General features: G+C 39.7%; 1 protein-coding gene across 2 annotated transcripts in view; it reads right to left on the bottom strand.

Annotated features, from left to right (window-relative positions):
* SEC24D (SEC24 homolog D, COPII component) overlaps nucleotides 1-20661 on the bottom strand; it is a 41394-nt gene that overhangs the window by 13442 nt on the left and 7291 nt on the right. For both annotated transcript variants that reach the window (XM_014886630.2, XM_088164236.1), the window contains exons 6-10: nucleotides 19862-19983; nucleotides 17137-17248; nucleotides 15771-15898; nucleotides 2274-2412; nucleotides 962-1077 (exon numbers count right to left, since the gene is read on the bottom strand). In XM_014886630.2, the coding sequence (XP_014742116.1) occupies nucleotides 962-1077; nucleotides 2274-2412; nucleotides 15771-15898; nucleotides 17137-17248; nucleotides 19862-19983 (617 nt within the window). The remainder of the gene's footprint in view (nucleotides 1-961; nucleotides 1078-2273; nucleotides 2413-15770; nucleotides 15899-17136; nucleotides 17249-19861; nucleotides 19984-20661) is intronic.

The raw sequence follows: 20661 nt of genomic DNA, 5'->3' as shown, positions 1-20661 counted from the left end.
TGTACACTGAGTGTTCCACACTCTATTACTGCAACATCTCACCACAACTCTCTCCTCCTTTGGGGTTTAATCCAGGTTTCAATCAAATCTTATAGGTTATCTCAGACATCCCAGTGGATTTTGGAGCAGCGCTCTAGTAAGCAAGCAGAACTGAACCTTTTCATTTTCTTCATACCAGCAGTAATTTGATGATCTGAAGAAGATACTGGCAGCTACGTCAAGATTTTGTAGGACCCAGTTGCCTTTTCTAACCTTATCATGGCCTCAGCTCCACTTGCAGAAAGAAAATTCTGCCTCATTCCAGCAAGAACAGAAAAATGTGTCTGTGCTGTGGTCAGATGAAGTCACACTTGCAGTTTTGTAAAACGAGCTGAAGTTTGAAAAGATTAAGTAATTTATGCTTTCAGAAGTATCAGACAGAGTTCTGTAATAAAACCAACTACAAATATTTAGAGTAACATGAGTGGGCTCTGGATTTAGTTCTTCAGTGAGTTGATATTAGAAGAGAGAACCAATTCCACTGTAACTTATTGGTCTGAACACTGAGAAGACTCTTGCCAGGAACAGATTCCAAGGTCAAATTCCCTTGCTAAGGTTTATGGTATTAGGAAGACAATTTAGGCATTTGTCGGTCTTCAAAACCAGTAGAAGACATACATCTAAAATGCAACAAGGCACCAAAATTTCAGAGATATCCCCTGAACAGTGCAACATGCTGAGTAGGACCAAACACATGTCTCACTTCAAGACTGGTGATTCATGATTTTGCTGCACTGCTTGTTACTCTTGCTTGTATCACCTTCTGCAGAACAAAAGCACAAAACATCCTATGCTCCACATTTATCCCTATCTCCTACAATGGTCCTGGAAACTGACTGGCAGCTGACAAGTGCATTGACTCCGAGGAGCTCATTTATTTTGCCACACCACATACACTGGTTTGCACACTGGCAATACTCACTCGGCAATAATCTGAAGTAGCCACGTATTCGTAAGATCCCAGGGACAGCTCAGGCCTTTCATAGTGGTCTATCCGCCGGCCCATGTGGTCCAGGTGTTGAAAGAAGAATGGGGGGACTGCAAGCCAACACAAGAATAGGAAAAAATATTTATAACTGGGCAAATAGAGGAACAACACAACCAATTCTTTCAGCAGATGTCATATATTCCAAAGCACTGAGAAATCAGGTGGGTCTGCACCAACAATTTACACAGAGCCAGTCTCATGGTTCCTCAATGAATACATATTCAGAATGCTTATTTTTCACATTTGGTAAAAGTGCACGTGTGTGTGAGTGAGGGGAATATCAATCTATCAACCTAGGAATATCAGCCTAGTTTCTTAGCCATCTTTAGTTCTTATCAAAGATTTTTTTTTTCTAAGTGCTTTCTGACTAAGACACTGTAGTAATACCAGCATGATTTAAAACAATACTGCAACTTAAATGTCTTTCTTAAAGTGCTCCCAGTGCATCTAAATTTCCCTTTATGAGAGTTTAAATTGTTAACAAACCATGAAATTTATTATCTGCTATGCCTGCACAAACATTAGAGCTCCAGGCAGCAAAGCAGTTGGACTGAGTCTGACAAGGTTCACGTTTCAGAGTTGAAAAGATGACTGTATTAGGGAATGCACCATAGCCCTGTGATCCAGCTGAGGAAATCCAGCTTGATACAAATGTCTAGAAAGGACAGTTCTGGCAAAGCTTTGGGATTTTGCCAAGAGCACAAGAACAGTTATGAGTCACATGCAGCACACTTGAACAAATATGGCATGGTATCTTCTGTGAAAACCAACACTTGTCACAGTAAGATTAATAGCTTATTTAACCATTGCACCCACAGTCAATGCACAGGGTGAAGCTAACGTGGGCCTAAATATTGGCTCCTTGCTGTAGATTTGCACTTCTTAAAGAAATTAATGCTTTCTTTCAGCACAGAAATTGCTTTCAATTAACAACACAAGCAGTTCTGCATCCTATGTTGTCACAAAATTTTTTAAAATAAGTTGTGATCATACCAGACTAGACTTCATGAGTCAGCATTCTTTTTTGTATATTTTTTTTTAAACTGCACTGAACAAATGTTTTCCCTCTACTCTTCTTAGAAATTGATATTTTTTTTTCATTTGTGAAATAAACCCAGCGACTTCATCTCCCTAAACTATTTTTTATTGAATCAGCAAGTCAAGAAAATAATTTTAGGGATACAGTTTCTTTTTAGTCTTGTGGAATTGCTATGAATGAACCCCAGGTGAGAGAACCATCACTTACCATCATTTATACAGCTACAAAATGCACACTGGTACCTCCTGCCACCTTCAATGAACTGCATGAAGGGACACATGTAAGCTTTGCAGCGGTTGCAGCGGATGGGGCCGCTCTCCCCATGGTTTACAACATAAAGAGGTGTCTGTAGAGGGAGAGGTACAGAGAGCAATGTCAACATCAAACCAAGGCGAGATGCAAAGAGTTAATGTAGATTTAATGACTGTAGAGATCATCACAAAAACTGTTGAACCCCAGAGATCCCCTCAGGGGCTAAATTCACAAGTTCAGGGCTGGATTCTGATGTTTATCAGTAAAAAGAATAAGCATTCAGACCAAAATCCCACAACGTTTTGCAAGCATTGGAAGTTTAGGGCTCCAGGCAGATTTTCTCCAGCAAAGGATAATTTTTACAGCTCACTAGGAAGAATCTGCTGGAGTCAGGTCTTTTGGCTTCTCTGTCAGATGGAGCTTTTCCTGAAGGAATCTACTGCTGCTTGACAGTTGCAAAAGGGTATTTGCTGAGAAAATCCTTAATATTTTGTCCTAAATGCTGTCTCCCGTGCTGCCTCATTCCATGCCACACTCCAGTTGAAATGATGTCAGGGTCACCAGCTAGAGGGGGGGATTTAGGAGAAATACTAATATTTATTGAAGGAAAGTACATACAGCAAACAAGTACAGTACCTCAAGCACTTGTCAGTTTAATTACACTGACCACGCTTGCTTACAGCCCCTGCCAAAACCCAGGGCTAAGGGAAGACATTTTCCAGATGCCTCTTTCCATAAAAACTGCAGCTATTCAAAGATTCCTGTGATTATTCTTAGAGTTACAAAAATCATACTTGAAACCACTTTAGAAATGGAAGTTTGCTCAATTATTTGTGAAATACTAATTTTATATTATTTTTTTTCTTACTCCCTTCATCCCCAGCTAAAAACCTCAAAAGGTAGAAATAAGAAATGTCTTAGAGTTTGGACACAGCAGATCTCTACAAGAAGAAAAGTGCTGACAATGCCTTTCAAAGCTAACACACCACACTTGTACTTTTTTTTTTTTAGTAATTATTCTCTCTCTTAAGGAATGGGTGCTATCTATTAAACACTTTATTTTTTTTTACTGCTGCATAAGGATGCATTTTGCCAAGGATTTTCTACATACAAGCAGATTTTTACTACATGGGTTTTAAGTGCTCCCTCCTGCTCCACTGAAATATTCTTTTACTTTGTGTTCTTTCCTCTAAGCAAATTGAGTTTAACCCAAATTAACCAATAATGCCAGCTGGCAAATATCAGGGTCATTTTTCAGACATGAAAGCCTTGGCCATGAAACTCACTCATCAGCCACAATGGCTTAATAAGGTTTAAAAGTTCTGGGTTTTGTTCATTACTTGGCAATTTTCTGATTATCATTCTGTTGTATTAGTTTAATGAGACCTGGATCTGGTTTGCAGTTAATATTATCATAACATCTGACCTGGTAGGGGAAAAAAACAAGACTAAACTAACTCCTGATGCATTTATACACATTGATTCACTAACTTTCAACCTTGGTTTGATATATTTAATATTCAATATCCAAGAAAAATTACTCCTCCAAATGTTCACATTTTGACACATCAAAATTAAGAATTTTACATAAAAGGCATAAACAAGAACAATAAAGAAAATAAATGCCTTGAAGTTCAGAGCCCAAGTATCTACATTCTTATGCATGTAATAAAATACCTTCTTGAAGACGAAAAAATTAAGAGCAAAAAATAATAAACCAAGAAATAAACCAACTAAAAATGTACGTGACAGAATTAAGAAGTTTGTCTAAGAAAGAAAAATTTTTAAAGGAGCCCTATTTGTCTCCTTATCAATTCATTACTTGGAATTTTTAGAAAATAAATGGAATTTACAACTTAGTTTTTTCATTAAATGTTTTAATTATTGACGTAATGTTATGAAGTGTTAAAGAAAACAATATCTGTGTGATAACTGCAGAAGAACTCAGACCAAAAGCATCCAAAATCCACTTCTTGATGAGAAGAACAAAGTTGTGAAAGAAACTTCATCTCCAAAAAGCTGCAATCTTCGAGTGCATTGCACTGTAGAACCAGATATCCCCCCATCCCATCAAGAGAAAGGAATTTCTATTTCTGTGTGTAAACTGCTATTGCACTTCCAAACATCAAAGTCATTTCTGTCAGGGTAAAATAGCTTCTAAAAAAATGCAGATTTCTGTGGGAATGTACAAAGGTAAGCAATACTGTGCATGCAAAAAGTCCTGAGTTTAAATTCAGGATACATAAATGCAGAACAGTTAAAAAAAAAGTGATGCTGAATGGCAAAGTCTTGTTTGGTGTGCTCCACTCTCTGTAGATGTCACTGTACACCAGAAGAAAAAGCAGAGAGATCTCTTTATGTTCCCATCAAAATCAGTGACAAACTCTCATAGCAGCAGGGGAATGGGCTAAAATATAACAAGAATTCTTTCATTTTGGAGGGTTTTGCTTTGTTTTTAAGTAAATGAAGTAAGGAATGCTCCTGTTTCTTTTGCCTTTCACCTACCATGTATTAGCATTTTCTTTCTCTCTTGTCTCAGACAGAATCAGTTTTGCTGAGAAGCACAACATTGTAATTTTAGGTTAAAGCAAAGGAGGATTGGGCAGGGGATGGAAAATGCTGCAAGGGACCTGCACAAACTTTAATTTCTCTGGAACCTTGAGGCCCCACTGAAGTGCAAGCCCTGAGAGTTGATCTGATAAACCATAACTTAACCCCCAAATACAGCTGCAATAAGAGTTGTTTTATTTAGGAAATATTTCAGCAAGACCATCTCTCAGGAGTCAGAAAAATATCACAAAGCAACAGACAGACATTGGTGGCACAGCTCCAAGATAAAACACATCCATACAAATTTCCAAAGGGACTGTAACCTGCACTTGAAAGTCTGAGAAACCTGAATTTCTATTGCTTGCTATAAAAATGAAGTTCTGACACACTCCTGAGGATGATGCCTGCAAACTATCACCATATTCATACTGCAGGGTCTGGACCACAGCTGCAAATTCTAAGTGTAGGAGTAAGGACTCTGCTAAAGCTCCAGATCATCATGGCACATCCCTGGGAAAGCATTGTAAAGACAAGAATCCTAAGTGAGAGATCCTCTGGAGAACCAGAGAGGCACATAGAGATACTGAAGAAAATGAGCCATTCCTCAGACAACAAAAATAAACAGGTCAGTGTCTCTATCACACCCTTACAGTGTAAGCAGTGCTTTCAGAGTTGTTACTGACAGTTACACTGATGCAAATCTAGTCACTAAAATATTCCTATGAAAATTTCAAGACATGCCATAAAACAATTTTCTAATGAACAAAGGAGAAGGCTTTTTCCAAGCATGGCACTGCTGCCCCAGGAAAATGTTGTGTTTAATTAGTACAGTAAAAAGATGACAAAAAACTCCACTGGATCATCAAAGAGAATTCTGAAATACAATACTGATGTTTTTGGAAAAAAACTAGGTCATGAACCGAAGTGTCTCTGTTTCCTAGCACTGTTGAAGGGGTTTGTTTTCTTTTTTTTCTATCATCATAGATTGCTTTTGAGAAAGATTAACCATTCTACAAATAATCCCTTGGTTTTGAGTTGCTTTACTGAGTGACATTAAAACGTCAAGAAAGCATTTCCCTTTGTGATGTTCCCACTGTCTTTTATCAGAAGCCATTCCCTCTGAAGGCAGGAGTTATTTTGCCTGTTCTTGGTTTTCAGATGTTGAACATGCTCAGCCTCCTCAGCTGATGACTCAGGCCAGTTTGGATTATCTCTCTGCAAGGTTCACAGCAGGTTCAACTGTTTTCTGTACCATGATTCTTTCCCATTGATTTCCTTGTTTGCTTGCAAGGCTGCAGCATCATCCATGTGATGTAAGGTCTCCTGCCTCTAGCCTGGTTTTTACAGACCACATAAAAACGCCAAAAGCATGTTCAAAGCTCCTTATTCAAAGCCCCTCCATGCCCAGGCTGCACATTCTCCTGCATACACAGCACTGTAACACACACCATGGCATGGCAGCTGAATTTCAAGTGGACACTGCATGTGGGATATGATCCAGTGTGTAGGAAAACAACCCAGAAAACTATTTATCCGGTTCTGTGTATCATGCCTCAGCCTATCCCTGAAATCCTTACTCCCTTTTTAAGTGGAATACTGCAATTAACTGAATAGTGTGAAGAGTGTAAATACAGACTACACTCTATTCAACCAGAAGGATTTGTAAAAGTTTGAGGATGAGGGCGGGAAATACATGTAATAATGAGAAAATGTTGATGTAGAAAAAGACCAAAATTAGTTAGCTTTCTTCTTTAGAGCTTCTGTATCATGCAGGTGAGAGAAGGAGAGGAAAAAAAAGGAAAAAAGTTCATTATCCATGCTGGAGAGAGGCACCCCAAGTTCTGTTGGCCATGATCCAGGGAGGGAGTCCCAAGCATTAGCAGGGCAGTGCTCTGCAGCACCTCTCAGCTTTGCAGTGCTGGCTGCTCTCTGGAATCAGGGACAGGCTCTATCTGGAGACAAGGCCAGCAGCCAGGATTAACTGATGATAAAAGCAGGAGTGTAAAATTGGCTAATCAAGAAATGGTGTTGCCAACACACTTCCATTATGTTAGCACTTGAAACCCATCAGATCTCAGCACAGTTCACCCTCAACCCAGCAGGAGTGGGAGCTGCTGCAGAGGCACAAACCCGAGGGAAGAAGAAGGGCCAGACAAACTGCCCTAGGACAGCACTGTCATTGCTGTTAGCACCCCCGAGAGTGATAAGCACGTGTTAAATCCTAAATCAGGGCTGAGATTAGGGCAGCACCAATGCACAGCTCCAATTCCCACCTTAGCAGTGTCACAGGTGGTCCAGCACTGCAGTCCTTGTCTGACACTCTTAGGCAAGATTGTAACACTAGCCGTAAAACCATTGCAAGTAAGACAGGCAAGGTTCAAAAAGTTTCTCTGCAGAAATGGTAAGCAGTAATTACAAAGGATCAGCTTTACTGGTCATAAGATTTTCACATTAAAATTAAAGTTGGATTTTCAGGGATATGATCTCTGTCTGGCTTATTTTACAAAACCAAACAGAACTCTTTATGACACCTCATTCAGGTATGATTTCTGTTTTCCTGCAAATCACCGATTTGAGAGTTCTAGAGGATCTTTAAAACGGCAGACTGAATTTGGGCATGAAATACTCATTTCTGGACAGGCCCAGTCTCTTACTGTATGGTGCTGTTTGATTTATCAAGGTAAGTTTATCATATTTTTTTCAAGATAGGTCAATATATGATAAACCAAACACCGAAGTTTAAAACACAGGCACAGCCTGTAAAATACAAAGATAATGGGTTACTTGGCACATCCATTCTGTTTTAACAAGTCCAAGACCATTTAATGCAAACAAAGCTGTGGCCATTTCTATATCCTTAGGACAGGCAATAAAGCAATGCTCCAAACAGTACTCATGGAACACGCAGCTCTAGGTTTACAGAGCAATTATTTCAGTTTATACATGAATCTGAGTGTGCTATAGTGACCTCTGAAGCAACACTCCTAGATGAAATTCTGTTCCAGAACACCATCAATGTTATTCACATCTTCAGAGCAACAACAAAACCAAAACCCCACACTGGATTTCAGATCCATTTTGTCCTGCTGGGCTATCAGCAACTTTAGGGACCAACTGGATGTTGGGAATTTTTCCTTTTTATAAACACACACATATATAGGTGGATAGACAGCTGTGTGTCCATACACATAATGTATTTCATCAGCATATGAGAGAAAAGCAATTGCTGACCTGAGATCATGCATGAAAATCCAATGAGTGGAAGATTTCCTTCCTTCCCAAAACCAGAGCTGTTTCTCTTTTGTTAGAAGGCATTACTTTGACTTTTTAAACTGACTACTAATGTTTGCATTCCTGAGAACTTTGACAACAGGAACTGTCTGGTTCCTACTTTTGCACAGCCAAATATACTAAATAAAGAAATTTCATTAGAGAAAAAAGGCATAGAAATGTTTAGGAGTATTTAAATTTGAGTTGGAAAGAATAGCTCTCTAATTTTTCTTTCTTGGACAATATTTATTATATGAAAATACCTCTAAGCTACTTAATTTATTTCCACTGAAATCAGTAAGAACTGAGCATAGTTAAAGCATCATGCTGCATTCCCAAGCCAACCAGAGCTAGCCAATTGCCACAGGAGAACTTAGAAAGTACAAGGAGAATTTTTGCTATGTGAACAAAAAGCAGCACTAAACAGCTTCACCTCTGTAGCAAGGACCTTTGGGATGAGTTTAATACCATCTATAAAAAGTCAAGTCCTTTCTAGGATGGGAGTTTTGAAGGTCAATAGTAAAATTAACTGTTACTTCACAAATACCACACCAGGTCAGAATGTTCCCACTCTGAGACTCTCTTCCATGAATACTTCTGCCATTACAATAGCTGGGATGCTTCAAGCAGACTCCAGAACCTTCAAACATTAATAATATTTCTATGTGACTTACAACCACCCTGCTCTCTTTTATCAGCACAGCTGAGTGTCACAACTGTGTGGAACTGAGGTAAGGCCGTGTGCTGCTTTGGGCAGGGGTACAGCTAGTTTTCTTCAGTGCCTGGAATGGGGCTGTGTTTTGGATATGTGCTGAACCCAAGGATGATAACAGAGACGTTTCTGTACTTGCTGAGCTCACCTGGGCTCACCCAGGGCCAAGGCCTTTCCTGCTTTCCACAGTGTCATGCTGTGAGGAGACACAGCCAGGAGAGCTGACCCCAACTGATCAAAGGGATATTCCAGACCTATGGCCCCATGTCACTATATACAATGGGGAGAAGAACAAGGAATGGGGACACTTGGAATGATGATGTTTGTCTTCCCAAGGCACCATTACCATGATGGGGCCCTGCTCTCCTGGGCATGGCTGAACACCTGGCTGCCCATGGGAGGTGTAAATTAATTCCTTGTTTTGCTTTCCCTGTTAATCTTTGTCTCAAGCCAGGAGCTTTCCAGCTTTTACCCTTCCCATTGTCTCCCCCATCCCACTGGTAGGAGAGTGGGTGAGCAGCTGCCTGGGGTTAAACCATGACAGGAGGAAAGTAATCCTGTCAATCTTGCTCTACTAAGCAAGCACACAACTTCCAGGTAGTAACACACTTTACATGGTGCCATCCAAAATACAACATGGCATGCTATGCACAGATAAATAAAATACGTGTACACTCCAAATGCAACAAAAATTCCAGTTTAAAAAGCAACGAAAACCTTTCCTCTGGATCTTACTCAATACCTCTGTGTTCTGACTCTCTGAAATTTTCAAGTGACAGATCAATGGCCCAAGTGATTTTTAACTTGAGTGTCATCTTTGTTGGTAAAACAAATTATCAGTATTATTGGCCAGCTAATTAAATCGATCTAAGTATTACTTTTTATTTCCCTTTTCTATGTACTGCTGCTGAGTTACATTTTTCTTCTGCCATTACAATTCTGAAGGACAGTCACAGTCTCTGACTTAACAAAAACTAATTACAACTTCCTCATAAGTACTTTTTCTCTGTCTTAATTTCCCATTTGTATAAAATCAGTCAGGAACTCTGATTACAATATAAGATTACATAAATGTAACATTTTCAAGTCACTGTCCTCATCTCTATCAGAATTACACCCTTACCATAACAATAGTGGTGCAGGGACCAAACACAGAAGTACTTAAAAGGCTACATTTTAGGGCTATTTTTCAATGTACATGAAAAAAAAAAGACAGAAGAAAGTAAATGAGAAAATTTGCTTCAATTAGAAGAAGCTCTGCTGCAAAAGCCATTGCTAAACCTGCCTCTGAATGCTCATTCTAATTACAGAGTGCAGTTACAGACTAACAAAAAACTTTCTCCTTGATGATGAAGTCTTGGGAAGCAATCCAATTCCAAATGATTTACTACCAAGAGCAGACTAGCACAGGGCATACTCCATCAAGAAAGCTTCGTCTAATACAGGATTTATTCACCTCTAAATCAGGCATTGTGAAACCAAGCTTATAGGCACTGACCTCCAGAGTGGTATAATACTTTCTAGGTGAAGCACCTGCAGATGCTTGAGAGTTCTGGGCTCTCCACATCATGAATAGCAGAGTCTGGAGATGAGCAAAACCCCCACACATTAACCTGACACTAGTTAGCTGAAAAAATTAAAATAAAACAGCTTTGACAGAGCAACAAAGATTGCCCTGCTCCAAGCAGACTCAAAACTATGAGCCCAAGTCTCAGTTGTCTCCCAAACGAGAGCACCAGCAAGGATGCATTGGAAATGGTTTTATTTTAATACCTGGAAAATGTGTGTTGAGGCTCATACCAGCATGATACACAGCAACCTGTATTAAGGTACATCACATATGCTGGGCTTCTACTCCCATCATGTTTTAGAACAAACACAACAACCCCAAGACATGGACAAAATCATTCCCTGCTGGATCTTGGACAATCCAGACACAAAATAATCTATACAGACAGCAGGACAGAACTGTCAACAGCAGCTATTTCAGAACCTTTTCCTCAAACAGCTTCCTTAAAACTGTTATCTCCCTAGCATTATGGACAACTTTATGGTTGACTCTGCTCTTGTGGAAGGATGCCATGACAGACAGATGTCCTGATGTCTGTCAGTCACCGTGCAGAGAAGCAGTACCTAGCTGATACAATGTAACCCTTGTGAAGGAAGAACTCTTCAACAGCATCCCTGGTTAAAAGCTCTTCAAACAGCCAAGCTCCCACATTCTATGCAGTAACAGCCTCCTGTGAGTAAGTAACCAAATAAAAAACAGAAATCAAAGGGTAAACCCAAATGATGGCTTTTTACAGTGGGTAGATGTTATCAGCAAGCACCTCTGTTCTTCAGAGCCAGCTTATTAACACATTGCTAATACAAAGGAGCCCTCACAGCAGGATGTCCAGTTGGAATAATTTCATCCTGCAGACTAAGCATTCCTTGCTCTCCTCAAAGTTCTGCACAAGCACAGAACTGTTAATGAATGTGTGTGTCCATCCAAACACGTGCTTCAATCCACAGCCACAGCCTGCCTGCCCTGCTCACCAGCTCTAAATCCAGGGCCAACAGAACCTGGGGCCCATGGAGAACAGAGCAGATGGGAGGAGCATGAGGACTTTCCTGAAACAAAAACTACACTGATAACATTGGATCACGTTTTTAGTTATCCACCTCCCTCGATTTTTAGCTTCTGCCAACCTTACAACTCCATCTAGGAATTCATATTATCAACCCTGTAAAAATCATGGCTTTTCAGATAGCTCAGCCACACTGAGCCTCATCAAATTTCACTATTCTGCAAAGGTAAAATGGCTTTTAGCTCATGAACCAGCAGTTCTGAGACACAATCCCATTTTCTTAACTAGTTAATTAACTGAGGAGAAAATCGAAGCAAAGTATTAGATTCCCACCAATAAACATTTCTAAAAGCCAATAAATTTAAATGAATAGGAAAGAGCATGGCAGAGAACAATGACACAAAACTACTAAGGAGCAAAGAAGGCAGCAATTTAGATATTTAAATATCTAAACTTAGAGATAATTATTTTGAATTGTTTATATTGGATTTTACAACGTGAAATACTCTAATACTACTTGCTATCAAAAGTTAGTTAAAAATGCTAAATCAAGATCACATGGTTTATTCAGGCTCTGGAAACATTCATCCATCTCCAAAACAAATTCATGTAGGGCTTGGTCTAGGATGATAACTGTGAGAGCTAGTTTATTTTTATAGACTGTTGCTAAAGCACTGGTGGACTAAAAATAAGTTCTGTCAAACAATGATACCGTATTCTCAATCTATAACAAACAAATACTTTCCATAGATCATCCAAATCAGGAGAGTGAAAATGAACTGTTATTTTTGAGAAACAATAAATATGAACTTGGAAAGATAAGATGGTGAAATTTTTAGTGCTTTTATGACACTGGCAGAGGAGGGAAGGCATGAAGGTTTTAACAGTCTTTGTTCCCAATGATAAATAGTGCACAGGCACTGCTCACCACTTTATGATTTTCTAGATTGGCTTCAGATTTTTTGTAGCAACCTCTAAAAGACTGTGTGCCCTCCATGGATCTTCCCCTGCTAACTTTCAGCTTGAGAGCTTTTCTGAATAAATCCCTTTCCCTTGCCCTTCTGAGCCTCAGTGCCAAGTGCTGCTACCTCACCTGTTCTTGGGCTATCAAACACAACCCTACAACTATCTTCAGCCAGTGGTCTCCACTAATGCCTTAAATTCACTCTCATGTGTAATTTAACATTTCTGAAGTTAAGCCTCATTTGTGACCTTTTCCTCACTGTGACCAGTTACTATCTCAATTTTAATTATGGTTTCTCTACAACGTTTTCATTGTGCAGCTTTACCAGGTTACATTTTAAATTTTTTTTCTTTCTCACTGCAGAGGCAAACCCTGTTTGTTTGGGGGTTCACTTGAAACACATTACACTTATTGAAGACGTGCATGACATCCTTCCATTTACCATCCTTATATCTACCAACATTATGATTTCACTCTCTGTTCTTATTTTCTCCCACAGAGATAATTTGCATCCTTTTCTTTATTAGAAATCAAGATAGCTGTGTACACCTGTTCAAAAGACATCCCTGTTCAATTTTTTGAAAATTTTTTGTTCTTGATAATTTTTTTCTGAGATCTGAGCTAAAACAATTTTTTTTTAAAAATTCGTTTTCCACGTTAATATTCCCACTTCATTTTTGAAGGCAGAACATCAGTCCCTGTTTAGACATTCCACTTGGCCAAAAAGAACCCACAGTGACTAATGAACTTAAATCTGCCTTTCAGACTTTCTGAAATCCCGAATTACCTTTTCCCCTTTGAAAATCTTTCCAATTGAAAGTGTGAGAATATTGTCAAGTCACCAGATCTAAACCTTTTAGTTGAAAGCTCCCAGGATCTTTTATCTCCATGTCCTCTTGTATCCTTAGTCAAAGGAAGCAAATCCCCAAAACTCTACTTCCAATCGAGTTACTGTCTCCATGAAGGCAATTGACAGTTTATTTTCTAACAAAAAATTCTATTACATTCACAAGTCATCCACCCAAAGGGTGACAGTGTTCAATTAAGAAAGAGTAAGGTCTGTACAACTGGGCTCTCCCTTTCATACACATCCCTAATTCTGCCACTGCCAGAAAACATAGTTATATCTCTTGCTTCTTAACTAAAATTTTCCTGCAGTTATTGTGCACAACATGCTGGTCATCAAGAAATAAAGACAGATTTTCAGTTTGCAACCCAATAGCACATGATGAACATCACCTGTAGATGCTGTGAAAAGGTACTCTCTCCAAAACACAGTGGATATTCTGAAACAAAGAACTTTGTGTGCCTTGCAGTCACCAGTTTCAGGCAGAACATACCATACTAGGAAGTTCAGAAACACCAATAAGCTCCTGAATGCATTTTACCTCTATAAAAAGCCGAGTTCTTTCAAATTAAGTGGCTTTTCAAAATTAAAGTAGTTATAAATCCCATATGGAAGATCATTTTTATTAGGATATCTTAAGAGTAAGATCTTATTTTGGCAGCAGCAGTGAAGACAAAGGGCACAGGCAAACCATGGAAAAACTGCCTCAGCAAAACTGCCCAGCTCTTCCCACTCTAACACTATCTACTTAGTTCTTACAACTTTACCAAGCTGTAATTGTTCTGACTAACATTTTCCACGCTGGGCTTTTGCCAACTTTGAGAGACATTTTTCAGGCTCCTCCAAAAGAGAGGTTAGGGAAAAACACACTGCTCTTTATAGATTAATGAGCCCCACTGACCTTTCCAACAGCTCGAGAGCACCAACACTTCACAACGGGTGGGTCACCAAGCACATCTTCTTGCCAGCCCCAGGAAAACCCCCCTGAACTTGGCCAAGCACAAATGTTTAGACATACTGTAAATTTATGTATGTAGAAGAGATTTAGATTTTAGCAACTCATTGATCAACCTGTCCAAACACAATGCAGGAGACAAGGAAGCCACGTGTGGGAAACATAAAGGACTAGAGGCAGACTCTGGGAGCAAGATGCACAAATGAAGAGCCAACATGCAAGTGGATTTTCTAAGTGCCACTTGGGCACAGAAACTGAGATCAAGGGTGGTAAAGAGCAAAGGTTGGCTGATAAAGTGAAGGGGTGGAGAAGCAACAGCAGGAGTTGCATCAAGGAGAAAATGGGGGGGGCAACAAGCCAAGTGTGCACATTTCCCTCAAGAACTGGAATGAAACCTGAAGTTGCTGTCTAGCAGACAAATGGTGAAACCTCATATCTGCAGAGCCATCAGTAATACATTCTATTTCCCTGTGGACCACAGAGAAGATAACTACAATCTATCCTGCTAAAATAATACTCTCAATTCAAACTACAGAGGTCTGCTGGATTGGAAGTTATCCATCCTGATAAAGAGCAACATCTGCTTTTTTCCAACATGTATTTAAAAAAAAAACCTACTAAGAATTTATAAGCAATAAAACAAAGTTAAAGAAAAATGAGACTGCAAAACCAAGCACTGAATGTCTTAGCAATTTTAATTAGACTTTCCTGTGCAGGCAGTTTATGAGGAGTTTTTGAAGACACAATCACATACTACAGCTTTGATGAAATCCCTGTTTTTTCCCCGTGACACAGCACTCTGGAGTAAATCAATGTAGGACATGAAAAGAAAATGCATTCTGCAGATCTCGCAGGATTTAGAAGCTGAAGAATTTAGAAACAATGGAGGACACAGCAGACGAAGACCAAGCAAGATAATCCCACAGATGATATAGCTAAATGCTGCACTTGAAAAATGGATTTTTCCCTACCACTGATAGAATCCTCTGGGGGTGCCAGGAAACCTGGGTAATTGTTTTAAGACCGGAGAAAACTGCAGAAAAAATCTGTAGAAGAACTAGGGATATGTTGTGAATACGGAGGGTTGTTAGAGACACTTATGTGAGAAAAGGTTAGTGGCCTCAAAAGAGTGCAAAAATGGTTGGTTAGGTTTGTCTTCTTTCTATGGCTCAGCTCATCCAATTATCTTCTTGGTCTGTTGTGAAATCAAATTATTTTGTAAAGATCTCAACGGAAAAATGTCCTTTTTCAAATCTAACTCTCCAGATCTTAAAGTTAACTTGACACAGTTTGTGGTTACACCTTTGCCTAAAACTATGGAGTGCCAGCAGAGAAAGCAACTGACAAAGCAGGTGGGCAAGCACCAGGAATCCGAGGGAGTCATCACTCCTGTACCTTTTCCAAATGAAAACTTTTGTCCTTTGAAATTAGATCACGACCTAAGCCCACCTCAGTCTTCTGCCACTTCTTTATGGCTGGACTAACTGACAGCCCGAGATAAAACACCCTTCCCACCAACCCAACCACAGAAGAACAAGCGTGCAGTGATCTGGAGGCAGAGCACTGACACTCAGAGTGCCCTACCTCGTTTGGTGGCACAGCAGCAAAGGGCTGGATGACAGCTGCCAGGGGGATGCGGGCCTGCTTGGCCATGTCCGAGGTCACCGGGAAGCAGTAGGTGGTGCAGCGCATGTACCGGGGGCTGGCGTGGCCTGCAGAGCACAGCAGAGCACGCGGTGAAAGGCGGGCAGGAGGAACCCGCCCACCCGGCACAGAGCACAACAATCACAACGGCACAAAGCTACAAGTGCATGTGCTACATTAAACACATGCTTGCTTTTCCACCCATCCTCCCTCTGGTTAAATCTTTTCTTCTTCAGTTGAAAGCAGGGATTTAAACACAACAAAAATAAACCAACAATTACTTGCAAGAAGAAGTTCAGCAGAGATTACTTTGCAACATCCCATATCTAGGATCTTAGAAGAAAATATGGATGATATCCCAGTGGACATGTCGACACTGCACAAAAAGGAATGAGGCAGACTGATCTACTTTAAGATTCATCTAATGAGCTACCTCTGATTTTGAAAATCCATACTGCAAAATACAGGGTGCAGAAGTCACCACCACACTTCCAAAAAGACACTCAGCTCAGGTCCCTCCAAGAGAAATTGCTGTGTGTTGCAGACAAGAGCACTGAAAGGAGTTCAGGAATCAGCTTCCCCATGCTCCCTTTGTAACAAACTGCAGCTCTGCTCAGTTTCTTGAAAGGAATTTCTTGGATCATCAGAATGGATTTATCCCGTTCTTAGAAAACGCCAAAAAATCTTGGTGTGTTTGTACATTTTACACAGTTTATCTCAGCACTAATAAATTACTGCTAGGCTGAATAACACCATCAGTTTAACCTGTATTAAAATACTGAGCCTGCTGTCAAGAGCAGCATGTGGAAGATTGTACTTCCAGGCTCCAGGCAGAAGCAAAGGCAGATAAATTTTTCCTTTGGCCGGTGTACATCAACTAGACAGCTTGTACACTGCCCCTATCACTTGAACACAAACTCCTATTTTACATGGTAACAGTGCTGGTCTCATCTTACTGCTTCTTCTAGTGTCCACCTTTCAAATTTTCAGAAAAATGCAAAAAGGATTTTCAACTTGAAATGTAACACCTTCAAAAATTTTAAGTTAAAAGCAAAGTTGTCTCAACTATCCACATGCTTTGCAAGGCCAGAAAGGGTAGAGGAGGCGTTAAGCCAAGGTGTAAGAATTCAAGTCCCACTTCCCTCATCACCCCTTTTTTCCTGTTGAAAGAACTTTGCAATTTCACGTCCAATTTAGAGCAAATACCATCATCTTCAGATGAGAAATTTGAGAATTTAGTCTTTGTTTTATTTTTATGGTAGATTTCCCCTAGGAAGAGTCCCAAAGCAGTAACAAGGACACTTACCCTGGTCCTGGATCACGCAGTTGGTGGTGACAAGGGGAGGAACCTGTCCTCTTGTGTTTGTGGCATAGACCTGCCCTCCCCTGGCAGCCTTATCATTTTCAATTACTTGAATCTGATGAATAAGAAGCAAGAACAGTATGAGGAAAGTAAGTTACAATCATGAACAGGCTAAGATCTACACTAAATAAGACTCTGATTGAAGCCTAACTTATAACAATATACAATAACATGTCATGAAATATTCAAGCAGCTGACTTGGCTACCCAAATTCCTTTCCCATACACTGCTCCCTGTTATTTCTTCATGATCCCTCGTTCAGGTTTAAGTCTGACACTTTGCAGGATAAAAGCAAAGTTATATAAAGCTGTATTTTGTTCCACACCAGAAACTGAATCACTGATACCATCATTCCCCCTCTTCTCTCAGCAACCCGGTTTAGAGTGCAGCCAAACAGCTGCAAACAGGGAGGCAAGAGGAACGAGACAGGGAATTCCTGAAACTGGCTTTGCCACTGCTGCTGGTACCTCGCGGAATTGTGTCTTTACACTGCACATGAACTAATAATAGCTAGGGAACTTCAGAAGCCTCTGTTGGAAAGCAAACAGAGAAGGAAAATTAAATTAGTTGCCTGGAGTCTACTGATCAATGTCCAAGAGGTATTTCCTAATACACTAAAAACAGTCTGGGGCCTGTAATTTTTTGTACTGCAATTTAAATATACAAGACATTCCTCAGAGAGCTTGTTAGATCTTCTGCTTGATTACTTTCCTCTGCCTCCTTGGCTTGTATACTTATAGCTAACTCTTGCATTAGAAGGAAAAAGGTTTTGCTCTTAAAAGGTCCACTGGCTGAAGAAAGCAAACCACTCAGAGACTTAGCTCTGCAAAGGATCAATGTGCCACAGCATTCTGCAGCTAACTGACTTAAATATATCATTGTTCTTGAAAATGATTGTTGACAAAGTCCAGATACAAGTTTTCATAGATGTTGTTAGGGTACATATCAACCTCTAACATATGTAAGAGAAATATAAATCAACAATGGCTACAGATAAGAAGTAAATTTATCTGGCAACACTACTATAATTATATAATGTAAATATAACAACAGAAATACACGTGGTCATACTTATTCCTCATTCTGAATTAGCTTTTTGTTCTTTACAGACGTTGACCTAGATCATGTTTCATTTAAACATTCGTTCTGATCCTCTCTGTAGGGCTTAAACAAACCTTTTAACCTATTTTAATGTGGCTGTTGTAGTCAAGGCTGTTTATGCTGTGTGCATAATTGAAACAAGACATCAGCCCATGCCAGACCTCCTTCTCTCCCTGTCCTTTTTTTTTTTAAATTAGACAAGATCATTTTATCCCTCTAATGTAAAAAGCAGTGCACTGAAACACTAGGAATGATTGACTTAAGGGCATTTGTTATTTGTACAGACACTTGATTTGGGGGGGTTTTTTACACAATGCTTTTCAGTTAAAAATTGCAATTGCAGTTGTTACATTAACCCCTAAGGGATTATCAACAAGTGTTTTTCCAAAGTTATGGGGGGTTTGCATCAAATTAGTCACTAGGTTAAAAAAAAAAAAAAAAAAATCTTTTCTAGAAGGACAAAAGAATGCCCCAATTCAAAGAAGCAAGACAGTTTCATACTAGCCAGTGTGAGGCTTTTGCAAAAGTGCTTTTCCTGTACAGCAAACCTACCTCAGCAACAAGTGTAAGATTCCTTCACCCAGACTAGCCTGCTGTGCAGTGGTGAAAACATTTTTTTAAAGAACAAAGTTCTAGGTTGAAGCTGCTTCATGAATTCTGACTCTCTGAGGACCTTTTGACCAGTCCAGATGATTTCCAGAACCACTCTAAGTGCGGGCACCAGAATATTTTCCTCCATGAGTTTGGCACACTATTGCTTTTTATTTCCATCAGCTGTTTCCAGTAAAGAGGTTAAATACTGCCTGTGCCTGACCAGCCCTTTCTTTGCAGGCCAATTAGACTACTTGATTTCCAAAAGTAGTTTTCCAACCTTGTTTTCTCTAGCACCATCCTAGGAAAAGACACTGTCCCACCAGTGCATGTTCAACACTTGAGCCTCTTCATCCTGCATGAACTTAAGCATCAGGTTTATTCCAGGCTACTGAAATCTTTACAAGGCTGCAGCAACTGGAAGGATGGCTCAGGCAAATAATTCTGGTTGCCTGAGAAACTCTTGAAATCAAAAGGTGAAGTGGCTTCTTAGCATGTGACTTCTCAGAGTTGCCAGGACTGCACTTCAGAGTTCATGTACCTGTATTGTGTATAAATCCTACTTCTGGTATCTGTTACTAAGTTCAAGCCTTCAAACTTTTCATAGTGAAAAGGAAGGGTGATAAGCTGCAGTGAACACAAGTAGTTCTTCTATACTGGTCACTGTCTCATTAAGAATCCTGTTGAGAATTCCTAGTGAAGTATTTCCCATAAGGTACTTGGAACACACTCGTGTGTGAGTGTCCCGTGTGAGATAAAGTTATAAAGCATCTTCAGTACTCTAATTTCATGCATTCCAAATTGATCCAAAATTGACACCACAGAGTACAAAACTGCAAGAACAAGAACATATGTTGAAAACCAAACCATGTAAGAGCTCACTAGCTAAAACAAACACAATGTTAGCGTTGTAATTCCTTTATCTCAAATGCAGCAGAAAGTTACATTTATAAAAAATTAGAGCCATGTTACTTACTGGGCTTGGAATAGAGTCAGGATCAAGCTTCTTCTGTGGTGGGCCTGACAGCTGTGCTGGGCCACCAGGAAAAGCACCAGGATAGGACAGTTGAGATGCTGCCATCTGAGGACCATAGTTTGCTGCAGAGTTACAAATGATAGCTCATTTAAAGTATTTAAGTTCCATTATCAATGCTTAGCATCAGCTTCTGCCATGCAATTAATTCTTATTCAGCTAAGTGCAAGTCCACCTTCCCCTCTGTTTTCAGCAGCTAAAGAAATGGATTTCTCTGGCTTAGTTTGTGTTTTTAAAAAGAACAATACCAGATGTGACAACTTGGGCTCCAAAGTTTTCAGGTTTATGTCAAGTAGGACAGTTGGTAGAGATTACCACAGCTACTCATGCCAGGCCATTACCTCAGTGAGAATCTCTCCACTAACATCAGTCAATGCGAACTGATATCATTGCTCTCTGTATTCAGTTACAATCCATTATTACTGACAGCAAAGCATTTTTTAAAGCTGCTTATGAGAGCAGTACAAGATAGAAAACAGCACATACCTTTACAGAGTGTAAGAAAAACTCTTTCCCACACTATGTTGTGCCTTCACCAATTACTAACCACTAATTCTGTTTCTGATTCAAATTAATCTCCTTTTTCTTGTTACAGTCTCAACAGAGTGCTACACTTGTGAGCAAAAGCAGAGCCTGTCTCAAGTGTAATGAGTGACAGTGCACATCTTTCCCTCCTACAAAAAGGGAATTCATATTTCATTTTTCCCAGCCAGCTGAAGATTCAGCCATGAATGGACAGAGTT

This window comes from Sturnus vulgaris, chromosome 4 (assembly GCF_052056855.1).
Source record: "Sturnus vulgaris isolate bStuVul1 chromosome 4, bStuVul1.hap1, whole genome shotgun sequence".
Lineage (NCBI taxonomy): Eukaryota > Metazoa > Chordata > Aves > Passeriformes > Sturnidae > Sturnus > Sturnus vulgaris.
The sequence above is the reverse complement of the archived record's forward strand: the minus strand, read 5'-3'. Positions and strand labels throughout refer to the sequence as shown.